Here is a 13,161-nt window from a genome sequence, read left to right as displayed (position 1 = left end):
AAACCTGCAATCTGACTTACATGACACAATGGATCGTGTGTCCTGTCGCAGAAAGGAAATTCATATACATTGCAAAACGACTAGTCTAGATCTGAATATACAAAACGTTATAATACAAATACAGTCTCGTATAGAGTCCCGTCTCCTGGCAACACTGGTGCAGATTCACCAACCCTTAGCGGTGAGCACGTCATGGATCGTCCACAGGACTACGTCGCCACAACGTAGCCCAACACATGGGCAGGCGCAGGAGCAATGTAAGAAGCTAGCTCTTTTACATCCAAAGGAACGTAATGGCTCGTGGTGGCGGCCAACGGCGTGGCGGAATTGAGTCAAAAGGCGAAACGCTTTTAATGTCTTTTGACATAATCAACTGTGATTTGTAACAATCTAAGATCTTCCGTGAGAGCACGCGAGAAACTGAACATTTTGACTGTCTCGCCGTGGTGAAGACTGCTTGCTGTGACATTAGTAATGCTTGAAAGTTCTAGGTCATAGGGGTCTGCGAGTACGTTAGCCACTCCACTTACATGTCCCTTTTGAAATGTATTTTAATACTGTGCGAGGTTACGTGCCTGACTCTCTGGAGAACACATCCTCACAAGCACACACAGAAGCCTCCACCGAGAGGCCTTACAGCCTGGTCGTGTGATGGTTTAAGGGGCGGCGGAGCACAGTAATGTGCCTTATGACCTACACAGGAATGTGGATTTCTTTTTTTGATAAACATGGTGTTATTCTTCGTGGCATCTCTGATTGTGTTCATGTATTTGGGTTTTTCCTTAGTCAGTTCAAGTTCACTTTGCTGTTGCATCATCAGATTCTGCGCTATACCTGTAATATTGGTTGACAAGTGACTCTCTGACCAAAACTACAAATTTACATAGACAGGCAGCAGCAGCAGCAGCAGTTAGTCTAGGCCAAACAGAAAGGGAGCTGTCCTTAATGGTCAGGGCCTGCTGCCCTCTTACAGTTACTGATAAGTGTTAAGTCTGGATGCACATTCAGAATCAACTATTTGTGTTTTAATTCGCCTGTGGACAACACAGCAAACTACTTCTACTACAACTATTCATGTATTAACCCTAACCATGATCCTTTCCCTAACCCTTAACTATACCTCAGCTGCCATTTTGTAGGAAGCAATGATTCTTACTGTTGGCCTATATTGATGTTTTGGTAAATAAATGTGATCAGAAACCAATGCGGTCTCCTTAAAGTTGTAGGAAATACAAGATTTGTAGCGAATGCAATGCTGCCCTGATTGTTTCTTTTATCGACATAACAAGGAATCAGACTTAAAACAGAATTAAAAAACCAAAAAAACACAACTGTCCATCACAAGGCAATGGAAATAACGTTTTCTGTGGTGTCATTTTTGCCTCATTATTCCTGCATGCAAAGATGGTGCCAACATATGGCGACAAGTCATGACTTACTCAACGGTATGTATTTTATGCTTGCCGTGTTCACGTGCGCTCTGTACTTTATTCTATATTTAAGATAAGACATCTGCAGCATCATGTTGCAGATGTGGAAGCCTGTGAGCCTCTGCAGGAAGTACGGCCGGCTCTGGCACCTTCTTGTAATGGCTCGGGAAGACAGCAAGCAAGTTTGCTGAGGTCAAAAGCAGGCAAGGTTCAAAACCAGGGAAATGGGAAGTAGGTGTGTGAATGGGGGGAGGAAGGTCAGGTGAGGGGAATGGTGGGAAAGGGGTTACTGCAAGGCAGGAGGGAGTGGCTGGTTCTGGAATTGCATGAGAGTTAGTAGATGGCAGAGAAAAACGGAGTGAATGAATGAATACTGAGAGCTGGATGAAGTTGTGACACTTCTTGTAGGGGGGGCCCCCTGTGTTCCCAGTATAACTCTAGCTTGCCACCCCCCCCCCAGGTGGATACAGGGGTCACAGGAGGCTTAGTCCTGCAGAAGTCCACAATCAGCTCCTTCATCTTACTCATGTTCTGCCGAGTCGTGATGGCATTGACTCCGAATGGTAGTCGGAGGTATATAGAGGAAACAGGAAGTGAACTTTCATGCTCAACGTTATTGTGTCCATCTTTTCCTGCAGGTGTCTAGACTGAGGACTGGCAAAGACGAACCGAAGAGAAGACAAGGTGGTCGTCTTGGTCGCTCAGCCAACATCAAGCCAAAGTGTTCAGTGACTATCCAACATAATGATCTTCAGGAACTCGCGCACCTCGGCGAGGACAGTGCATTAACAGAACTTCCTCTCATCATCTTGGATCATATTGGATTTTAAACACTTTGCTCAACTGCGGGGGAAATCCAGCTTTGGATGCATGTCAAGTTCCAACCCGGAAATAGCCAGCTTTTTGAACTTTTCACCCGCTTCTTTTTTTTAACAGCGATACTCCCTGATGATCACAAGGGAATATGTCACCCTGTTTCTGGTGGGCTCCTGTTTCCTGCTGGACTACAGCTCCCAAATCCCCCTGCAGGCTCAGCTCCAGAGCAGAACTAAGGCTGGAGTGATGTTAGCCAGGGGAGGGACCGGAAGTAAGACCGTGAGGGCGTGTTTGGGGGAGGTGACCTCATTAGAGGGCAGGACGAGGCTAAGGAGACATGGGAGGCTGAGGGTCCAGCGTATTAAAAGAGGATGGGTGTGGAACCAGTTCTTTGTCCTGGAGGAGTACATGGGATCCGAACCGCAGTATGTTGGAAAGGTAAGTAAATATTGTTCACATCTCAAGTTCAAGTTCAACTTTGTTTTGTTGTCAGCTTCAATTTAGTGCAACTCGAAACTGAGGGGCCCATTTAAAAGGGTCAGTAGAAAGGATACAGATATACAGTAACTAACATGACAAACCATGAAACCATTACTAGCAAAACAATGGAGAACCAAATCAAATGACATCAGCAAACCCATTAGTTGTGACCAGGTGGTGTTTTTCCAGAAAGGTGGAGTAGTTGAGCATTAAATCTAGAGTGTAGGACTTTTGTTTTTACATATAAATGAATGTCCGTAACCTTCAAGCCGTTGCCGAACGACTTCGCATAATTGCTGATCAAGCCTGTCGCCACCCGGTAAATCTCTCTCCGTGTACAGACTTTTTAAATCGGGTGTCTGCGGCGACGTTCCCGAGCTGGTTCTCGGCGGGCAATATGAATGCGTCAATGTAATGCGTCCGTGGCAAATACAGAGAGATGGAACTGTGATTTACAGCTTCCAGTTTTAATTACCGTGGCTCATAAAGATCATTAATTGGAATTCACAAAGTATAGCTCTTTGTTAATCATTAATAGTCTTCAAGCCCTAACCGTTAAAGACGGACAGACTTGGCAAAACTCCTCCATTATTATTGTAACTGTTTTCACAGACTGAGAAGTAAAGTGGTAGTAGGAGTAGTACTTCACATGTGTTCATGAGTGGTTATCTTGACCGTTGAAATCAGGTTTCAGTTAGCCTGATAATGTTAGCTCTCAGTGGGGTTTATAGAATGGCTTAAGCCTGAACTACCTGCTTACCAGTGCAGTAGGTGAGGCGAGCTTTATACATATAAAAATTCCTACTTCCTTTCGAGCGTGGGGTAAATCCTCATTTATCTTCTGGCGTGAAAGCAGCCAGTCAAAATTCTGGCCTATTCTTCCATTTATGGTTTTAACTTTGTGTTTATGTAGTTTGTAAATAAGCATTTCTTAAGTCAGTATTTCAGCATGAATATAGTTTAATATCATTTCCCGAGTTTTCTTACCCTCATGGTTCCACAATTGTTGGCAATTGTCAGAAAGCGTCCCGATTGTCAGCGATGGCCCCAGATTCCCAGTGCAGGGCTGTTTTCAAACCTTGCAAAGCCCTCTTTGATGAGGGGTGAGGGTCAAGCTGACTGGGGGGGAGGGAGTTCTGAGGCCTTTCACTCTTCTTTGTTGTCTGAGTCTCATCTCTGAAGACTGCGCCTCGAGGATCGATGGCTGCACTGCCCGGTAATTGAACACAACATCCAAGGGGAGGAAGTGAGGACGTCTAGGAGATAAAATAACTGCCAAAGGGGACTCAATCAGGGCAAGCTTTAGACAACACGGTCCACCCACAGTGACTTTTGACAGTTTACTTAAGAAAAGGTGTTGACTGTGCATGGGCAGGCTCTTCAATAACGTCTGTGGAGCCACCAGATGCGTAGGGATACCAATAATACGCACCACTAATTATACTGAGGGTTCTGACTCGTTGGTTCATCAGAAGACACGTATTCAACCGCGCCGTGGACTGGAAGTCTTTTAGTTTCTGTGCGGCACGTTGACTGGATGGCATGACATCAGACAGGACACATCAAAATGTTAACAATCGCAATATTCGCTTTTCTCATCTCGCAGACATAGGCGTGGGTTTGGCTTCAGAACTGGGTTCCAGTTTCACCTTTTTAAGGTGTGAAATTAGCTTTTGGTTCCATTGATAGAAAAAACTGAGATATGTCTGGATCCCCTCACCCCACACCAGGACAATAACAATATACAAAAAAAAGAAATTGTAGTTTTAGACTCCAAAAATAGATTTTTGTGTCTGGAACGCTGTATTTTGCTGCCGCAGATTTGAATAATGTTGAATCCCAACATCTTTTTAGCCAAACAATAAAATATTATAATACGATAATATATAATATTGTCACCTGTAAATGCAATAATTGATTTTATATGCTATGCGGGGTAGGCAGTTGTTGTTTTTTTCAGCCCTGAGTAGTGTCTGCAGAGCTTCTTCTCAACGAGATCCATCAATCAGACAAATGAAACAGTTTGTGAGGCGTTTGTGAGGCGTTTTTGTCCGTCCACTTCGGAAGGCAACAGCATACATTTCAGGTCGTCTCTCCTGGAAGACAGATCGTAGTGTTCCCACTTGCTTGTTCACCTGAAACAGGGAAATAAAAGAGCTGGCCAATCACTCCGTCAAATTGGTGTGAACGTCGGATTGTCGCTTTCAGAGAGTTTGCAGAAATTGCGATGTCAGAAAGGTGTAGTGGGGGGGGGGGGGGGGGGGTTCTGAAGCTGTTTAGGGCCGCTGTTAGACGGACCATCGCTGGTGAGGCATGCTGGCAGCTTCAGGTAAGCTTCTATGTCAGTCCATGGTAATGATCGCCATAGTTGTTACGGCGAAGCTGGTGCCGTCATGACGTCGGTTAACCTTTCGGCTGAAAAATCTAAAATTGCTGCTGTCCCCGATCTCAGTGATGAAATACTGAAGTGAGAGATTTGAAACCGGCCCATTCGTGAACATTGTTTGGTATCAAGTTGCTAGAAATACGCACGTGTTAGTTGCTGGAGTCGGCTTTGGGTGGCTAATGTTAATATTAAATAGCCGCCTTTTCTAGCTTTGGCAGAAACCGATTTCTTAAAATACCAGGTATCTTGGTGGAGATCCCTAAGAAAGCGCTGCTGTTTCGAATCATGTAGCCGCAGAGACGGCATTCCTGAAAGCACTAAGAGGAGCTCAGGACGCGGCGGTGGACGTGATCGGTTTTGGCGGACTAACTTGCCAGCAGCTCTCCACCAGCCTGCCTATCACAGGAGTCTGGCAGCGGCTTTTTCTCGGCAGGAGGCCTGAGACCTCCAGCTGGCAGACAGACGGACAGAGAGAGAGAGAGAGAGAGAGTATGTGTGCACGTGAGAGAGAGAGAGAGAGAGAGAGAGAGAGAGAGAGCGAGGTAAAGAGAAACCGACCATGATTTGTATCAAGTTGGCAACCGTTGCTGCCCAACCAGGCTCATCTAGTTAGCTGGATCCCGACCTGGGTCAAGAATTTACAAGGTGGACCCCCCCCCCCCCCCTCCACATATGAACACATTTACAGACACAAATGACTCATTTCTAGTGGCACCAAAACAGAAATGTACATATAATTATGATTTATGGATCAATCCTTCAATCAATGTGGTGTAATTACCACAATTCAATGTCACAATAAACACTAGAATGCTTGCACACAATCAAATGTCTGTCACCGGGCTACGTGACAAATGTATGTGCCGTTTTAACACTAACATGTATGACATGTCGCATACAGCCTACGCAATCAATTCATTGATTTTAGTCCAATCTGAGTGCATTTCATAAACCGTGGGCACCATTTTAGGTTTTCAGGTTTTCAGGTTTTCAGGGGTTTTTTTTTCTTTCTGGATAACATGAACACACTTAAGTGTTTAAGATGTTTCTCTGTCTATATTTGTTTTTGCACTGGAGAGGATGATTGAGTGATACATTCGTCGCACCGCAGCCTCGACCTCGACGCCGTCACGTTGGGGAGCACGTCGGGAAAAAACGGCCTTCAGAGCGCACGGTGTCAATCGGCGTCGCAAAAGTGGGGGAGCCGTAGTGCTGAAGTGCGGCAGCGGCTCCTCCTTTACTTTAACTCATAGAATGCACGTATGACATAATGTCCTCTAAGCAGCTTCTGTGTCGTGGCACATCAGGTGGGTGACTCAGAGCTACGCCGTCGCTACGAATCAATAATGACTCTCCGAAAAACTCCCCGTTGTTTCATTCCGCGGCTATTATTGTGTCACAGGTCAGGCACAATGCCGGCGTGGCGTGATTCGGATTGAAATAGCGGCTGAGAGCAGCGCTGTGTACGCTAAAGAGAGGGAACCACAATGATTAGCCAAGCTGTTTCCATCGCAGTTCACAGACCGGCTTCCTGCTTCAACGGAGTTATTCTGTTCAGTGACGCGTCATTACAGACATGGCACACACACTCAAACACGAGAAAGTACATCCTCACGCGGTGACATATGGCCTGGACCCGGGCCTCGGCTCCTGCTTCACCTGGCCTAACCGCAACTTCAGGGTCTCAGGTGGTGGTTTCAGGTGAGCTTGGATCACTACCTACGCTTAAACCACGACACACTCATGTAGGATCTGCAGGCTGATTGAGTGCGCATGATTATTTTTATATGACGATTTGGCTCAGGGACTCGTTCGTGGTAGCTGGGGAGGGACGGAGCGCTGAGCTCTGTAGTCAGGGAGGAGAACACGTGTGAGTTCTGAGGAGACCGTCAGACTGAGTAAGCCGGCCTCCACTTGAGCCCGGCCAGAGAGGACTTGTGCCCAGGGGCCTCCTGATTAATCTGCCGTCAGTGCTAAAAGCAGGGTCACAGCTTGATTATCACTGGAGGAGGGAGGGGGGGGGGGGGGGGGGGGGTGGATCGGATGAACTTATGCCACTTGGAGTTTGAGTGAGAGCGTTTCATGCTAAAAAACCTCTGGTTGAATCTGTGGCAGGGGCAGGTTTAGAAGAAGCGTATGGCAGAGCTGGAGTCCTTGCTTGGACCGAGGCAGTTACACCTCAGCACGTCTCATCAGTTTCCAACTACCTCGATCTTGTGACCCCCTACTGCACTGCGAGCCTGGCAATTCAGTTATATGCAGTTATATGTTCTTCACTGAGGAAAAAAATGGGTGGGGCGGGGGGGGTCAATAAAACTAGGTGTGCGACCAAAACTGTTACTTGCACACTTACGTGGGGCTCTTCTTCCGGTGCTACCCTTGTGACCAATAGTCCCACTTGCAATCAGATTGGACGCAATTTATACAGTTGTATGATTTATGTTTTAACATAAATCATACTTGTATCAAATGTGTTGTTTTTGCAGCAATTGTGACTATACAAAAAAAAAAAATACAATTAATACTTATTAAGACGTATTCACCCTGAAACTAACGGTGTCAACAAGTGGAACCTTCTGGAGAAGTTCGCGCAGAGTCCATGTGATTGGCCAGTTACCGCGCTAGCTAACCCCTGATTGGTTGTTTGATTCAGACCTGGTCCAGTTTAAAAAAAAAAAAAAAAAAAAAAAGACTAAATACAAAAGTGGGCGGATGCTCACAGACGCACGTCATTTTTTAAAGGAGCCCTTCAATCAGATATTGTTAAATTCTAATTCTAATTCAATCATTTTGCCTACTGTAGCTTTAATATGGAGGAATTGTTGGACGGGGCAGTACCGGGACCAGAATAATTCGTATGTTATTCATTTCTTTAAGTGTTTTGAAGTATAGCCAGGCAGGTGAAGCATCGCAGGGAATGGGAGAGCGTTGACGGAGTGAAGAAGGCCGTGCGGATTAAAATGTAAAAGTCACGGAGCTGTTTTGTCACCGCATAAACACCTCGACGCGAGGGGGTTACTTTGCCCCGGGCAGCACACTGCACTGTGAAGGGATGCACACTGTGCAAAAGTCACGTGCTATGCTCACACACACACACACACACACACACACACACACACACACACACACACTGACACTCTGAATACATATCCTGGGTACAGGTTGAGGTGGAAGCTCCCTGGATTTCTCTCTTCACTGGTCATCTGTGACAAATAAGGTTGCGTGTCCCAGAATGCAAGCCCAGCAGGACTGTGTACGAGTGTGTGTGTGTGTGTGTGTGTGTGTGTGTGTGTGTGTGTGTGTCTGTGTAAGCGTGTTCTCCTGCCAGTGAGTAGGTTTCCCACCTCGTCAAGTCATTGTTGGTGAGAGAGTCGGGGATTAGTTCTGCACTTCGGGGAGAGTTTTAGTTGGTTTTAGTTGATTTTTAAAAGAAAATAAGCCGTAGATATGCATCTGTCTGTCTTCCAGGGTGTTTTGAATCAGACTCTCCCCCCCCGCCCCGGTCCGATTTGTTTGGGCAGATCTGAACACAGCAGATGTACTCGAGCGCGGACCAAAACAGCCACACCGAGACCCTTTTAGAGGAAGTGGCCTCAGTCCAGTCTCAAGTGAATTCTGGAGCGGTTTGTTGTGGTTTTTGTGCGTTGGGAACGCGGCCTGACCTCTCCATCTGACCAAACTGCAAGGCATGTTGTGCAGCCAGGGGCGCATTGCATGCCGGGATGTGGACGAGCGAAGTCAACAGTTGCTCGCCGCCAGCTGGAGAGTGAATTTGAGGTTTGACCCGGACTAGCAACCAAGCACGTTGACTTCTTGGTATCTGTGCACATGGGGCCTTCTTTAGGACTGTGTTTTACTTTCTCACTCCCGCCCCCCCCACGGACACAGCTTACCTGTCTTTTGTGCGAAAAGAAACCAAACCAAGGGGTACTAACTCTCCGCTGATCCCAACCAGAGCAAACAAACTATAGGTTTAAAACAGCCTTTAGGTGTTTATCCTACCTACTTCCTACTAAGTGGACTCTGGTTTGGTCCATTTGTGGGGCGAGGACTGTGTGATGTGGGTTTTCAGCATGAATCCAAACAAAACTACCATAAAATCTATCTGCTCTGATCTGTTGATCGCTGTGATCACCTGTGCAAGCTATATCATTATGCAAAAATATCCCATAAGGTAGCTTCTAAAGGACCTGACGTGTCCTCTCTCTTGGGTATCCCGTATGCACTAACCTCGGCAGAACTAGGGTCAGTTACTCTTCATATTAAAGAGTTATTTTTGATCGCGCTTGTAAACGGCAGCAGTGTTATTGGTGGTAGTGATTTACATGATGTGGCTAAAACTGTAGTGTTGGCCGAGACTGAGCTGTGACAGGTAAAACTACAAAACTTAGCTGCGGAACAGACAAAACATACTGTCCGCGTCTTCCAGCCGTCTCCATATTTTTCTTTTCTTTTTTTTTTCTTACTTTCGATTCATAGCAGATTTGGCTGGAGGCTCCGTGGCCTGCCAACCCGCTGGGATCCCATTTCCAGCCAGAGTGAATCCTAGACAGTAAACAGTAAAACAATAAGCGCGACAAAAGTCCCCAGACTCCCTGAAAAAAAAAGCCAGGAGTTTAGTGAGTTTTCGAGTTAGAAATTCTTCTAATGAATTATTCGTGCCTGGTTATTGCACACAGTTATTGACTGCGCATCAGCCTGGTTCCCCCTCTCTCTCTCTGAAATATTCATACTAAAGAAATAACACTCCCCCAACTACCAGTGTTTATTTATCGAGTGAGGATTGTGTTTTATGTTTCTCAGTTACACTGCATTTACAGTGAAATAGTCCACAAAACACTTCAGTGGGTTTGTGTTTGGATCACGTCTGTTGAATAACGCATCTACTGGGCGCTTTCATGGCACAGAACAGAAGGCATGTCACTCTCAGCCCCCTGTCTCGCTTATTTTGAACAATAACCTGTATTTTACAATTCCAGACGGCTGCACCTGTACGGCCACCACACTAGGGGGGCGTGACGGCAACTTAAAGCAACAACAGCCTTATATGCCAGGCTTAGTTTTTGCACGTCGGGGGGGTTCCACATGCAGAGGAACACACAATGGGTTATATTTCTTAAACCGTGCGGATGGATCTTTAACTGGACCTGTGATTAAATCGAATAAATATGACGCTGAGGCCTGTCGAAGATAAATCATCGGCACCTGGATATTGGTTGTCTTTTCACCTGCAGCTACTCGTCTCATGTTTGTTCGGCTCAGGATGTGTGTGCAGCTCTTGTGGGCCTTTTTCGGGGCGATGCTATATCACCTCACTTCCCTCATTACGTACAGTAGGTCTGCCTGATCGTTGCAGCGGCACCTCCATCTGTCGCTGTAGGGCATGCTAACGCCACACCAGAGCATATTGTGAGGTCATCAGCTGAGCTCGCCGTAAGCGCCGGCTGCCGGCCAAACAGCCGACTACTCCTTGAAGTCCAGCCAGCTACTACTTTTATTCTCCAAGTGAGGAAATGCAGTGTCCGCAGTTCGCATAATCCGGTTAAAATTCTAGCGCTTGAAGATCCAATCATCGCGCAAGAGAGCCAGTAAAACCAAATGGGATGGTCCTGGTCCGAGTTAGACAAGTTACAGGTGCTCCCATTCAAGAATAGAAAAAGTAGCATGGAGTTAGAAATGAGAAGTATGTAAAAAATATAAGATATAAAAAAAAAAAATGGAAAAAAAATAAAAAATTGCTAATTGCAACCTGCTACATCCACGGTATCGCCTAATCCTACTTAGCTAGATGTTTGGCTGACTGCCGGGTAATATTCTCAACATGATGAAACTATTCATAACGGCAGCCTAACATTACGGCGTGCGGTCAGTTACAGTTGACTAATGTACGTGAACTTGCCGCCGATAGGAACAGCGGTTTACGTAACCTTCCAAACGAGCCACAACTTCGCGTCACTGGTGCGTTCTTGTACTCGTACAAATATTAGTACAAAATAACTGATGACAAAACACGTTAAGACCTGCATCGATTGCGCAGCAAGCGTTAAAAAGTCCACCGAAAGCTCTGCATTTTCCGTATACGATCAGGCTGATGGACAGCTCAAGTTCAAACGTTTATGAATTTTAAAGCCACATTTCTTTTTTGTTCGCCACTTGGGGGCAGCGCAACACGCTTTAGACCAATTTGAACGGGTTAGCAAACATTCACTGATTTTCACAGCCAGCAGACACAGAGCAACATTAACGTTCAGTTGGAGTTGTGTTTGTGTCTGCTCGATGAATTTAAGTCCAATAACCTGAAAATATACCCCCTGATTTTGGTCGGAACCCCCGCTAGTACTAGAGAGGCAACAACAACATTTCCAATATCCTCCAATAAACCATTTCATACTTGACGAACTCAACACTGTGTCCTCAAACCCCACTGCTGCATGTCCCAGGCATATGCCTTCTCATTTCAAACACACATATATATATATTTATTAAGCTGTTCATATTTCAAAAGCTACTGTTAGACTGTGTATAATTTAACAGCTCAGGACCGGATAATGTTCAGCTCCTCATATATCCTGCGTCAGTCTTCCTCTGGTCCTTTCTAACGTTTTCGCTCCGCTGGATCTTCATTAAATGACATCAATATTCAGGTCCTTATTTCACATCAGTGTTAGGAGCCCACTGGGACTTGGTCAGTTATTATATTTGGAGAAATATAATGAATTCACTGTTGGGGAGCATCACCTCACTTTGAAAAGGAGCGTGTTTTGATCAAGTCAATGCTTCTGGTGTTGGAACTTTTCCGGATGTGTTGTTTAGGCTCGAAATTATATTCTTTGGTCTTGAAACTTTCTTTGGTCAAAACTCGTCGTTCGTGGGAGTTTCTCCGATTTCTTTTATCCAAAACTCCTTTCAGGTCAGTGACTGTTTCAAGTCGTCCGACGGCTGAATGTCAGTCGGTCGCAATCTCGCGAACTCCTCACAACCTCGCAAGTTCAACAACCCCAGGATAGCAACCAAAAGGTCTAAGCGGTCAGGCGAGTCCTTGTAGCCACGAGCGTGTTCACATAAAGGGGGGGGGGGGGCACGCCTAACATGGACACGTCTACTAGCTGCAGAGCGGCATATTTTACAAAGGAAACTGTAATATTCGACAATTAGGAAGAAGTTAAACGCATCATCCAGGCTGAACGCCACACAGCTTTATTCTGTCAGCTGCAGCCGCTGTGTTTCAAACAGACTTGTGAGCAAATAAGAAATAAATATAAAAACCTGATTCAAAGCGGGGAGCAGGCTTACTTTCATATGTTATTAGTACAACAAGTACAGGGCTTTAGTGCTTCAATCAGTCTGGATGTTGTCGGCATAGAAAAGCACAATGAAATGGCTTTGACATACGGCTGAAGAAGCTGATCAGTAATTCCCTCTGACGAGAATCTATATCTCTACATATAAAAAAAACGCCAGGGAAAGCCAAAGGGCTTTGCCGGTCTCTGAACCCTCTGAACCCTCTGCCCCCTCTACGAGACCCTCTCGCGATCCGCACCGAGCTCCACGGGACCATCTTTGATTGGTGAGCTGATTGGTCAGCAGGCGGGGCTTTTATACGATTTGATCTGTCATCTCGAACATAACCTGCTCCGGAGCATAAGTTACCATGACGATGTATCCCGGTAAGAACTTGAACCACAGCCGTAACCCTGAAATCCCAAAGTCAACCTCACGAACCTCAAATCCTGCTTCGTGGTACAGGCCCCTGGTGAATACTGTGTGGTTTTACTGCAGATATGGTGTCGGGAGACCTTCACTTGGCTCACGTTGTAGCCATGACCACAGAAGGGGCTTAAAGGGGCTCTACACTGACTTTACATATTAAGGTCAGTTTGCTAGTGAAGAGAAGCACTACTAGGCCCGTCAGAACAGTTGTATAATGTCTTACGTGGCTCTGGAGGAGCTTTGAAAAAGCAACCCTGATGGTTATCTCAGTTTAGACTTGGAGACACCAAGGAGGGTCTAATGAAAGACACTATAAATTTGCATCATGGGGAGTGTAGG

General features: G+C 45.9%; 1 protein-coding gene across 1 annotated transcript in view; it reads left to right on the top strand.

Moving 5' to 3' along the window:
• Positions 1-2,378: 2,378 nt before the first annotated feature.
• The window catches only part of LOC139296803 (cadherin-12-like), a 29,675-nt gene continuing 18,892 nt past the window's right edge, over positions 2,379-13,161 (top strand). The window contains exon 1 of the mRNA XM_070919322.1: positions 2,379-2,684. Within this exon, the coding sequence (XP_070775423.1) occupies positions 2,379-2,684 (306 nt within the window). The remainder of the gene's footprint in view (positions 2,685-13,161) is intronic.

The sequence above is a fragment of the Enoplosus armatus genome, chromosome 14, assembly GCF_043641665.1.
Source record: "Enoplosus armatus isolate fEnoArm2 chromosome 14, fEnoArm2.hap1, whole genome shotgun sequence".
Taxonomy (NCBI): Eukaryota; Metazoa; Chordata; class Actinopteri; order Centrarchiformes; family Enoplosidae; genus Enoplosus; species Enoplosus armatus.
Note: the sequence above shows the minus strand (reverse complement) of the source record. Positions and strands in the feature narration are given on the sequence as shown.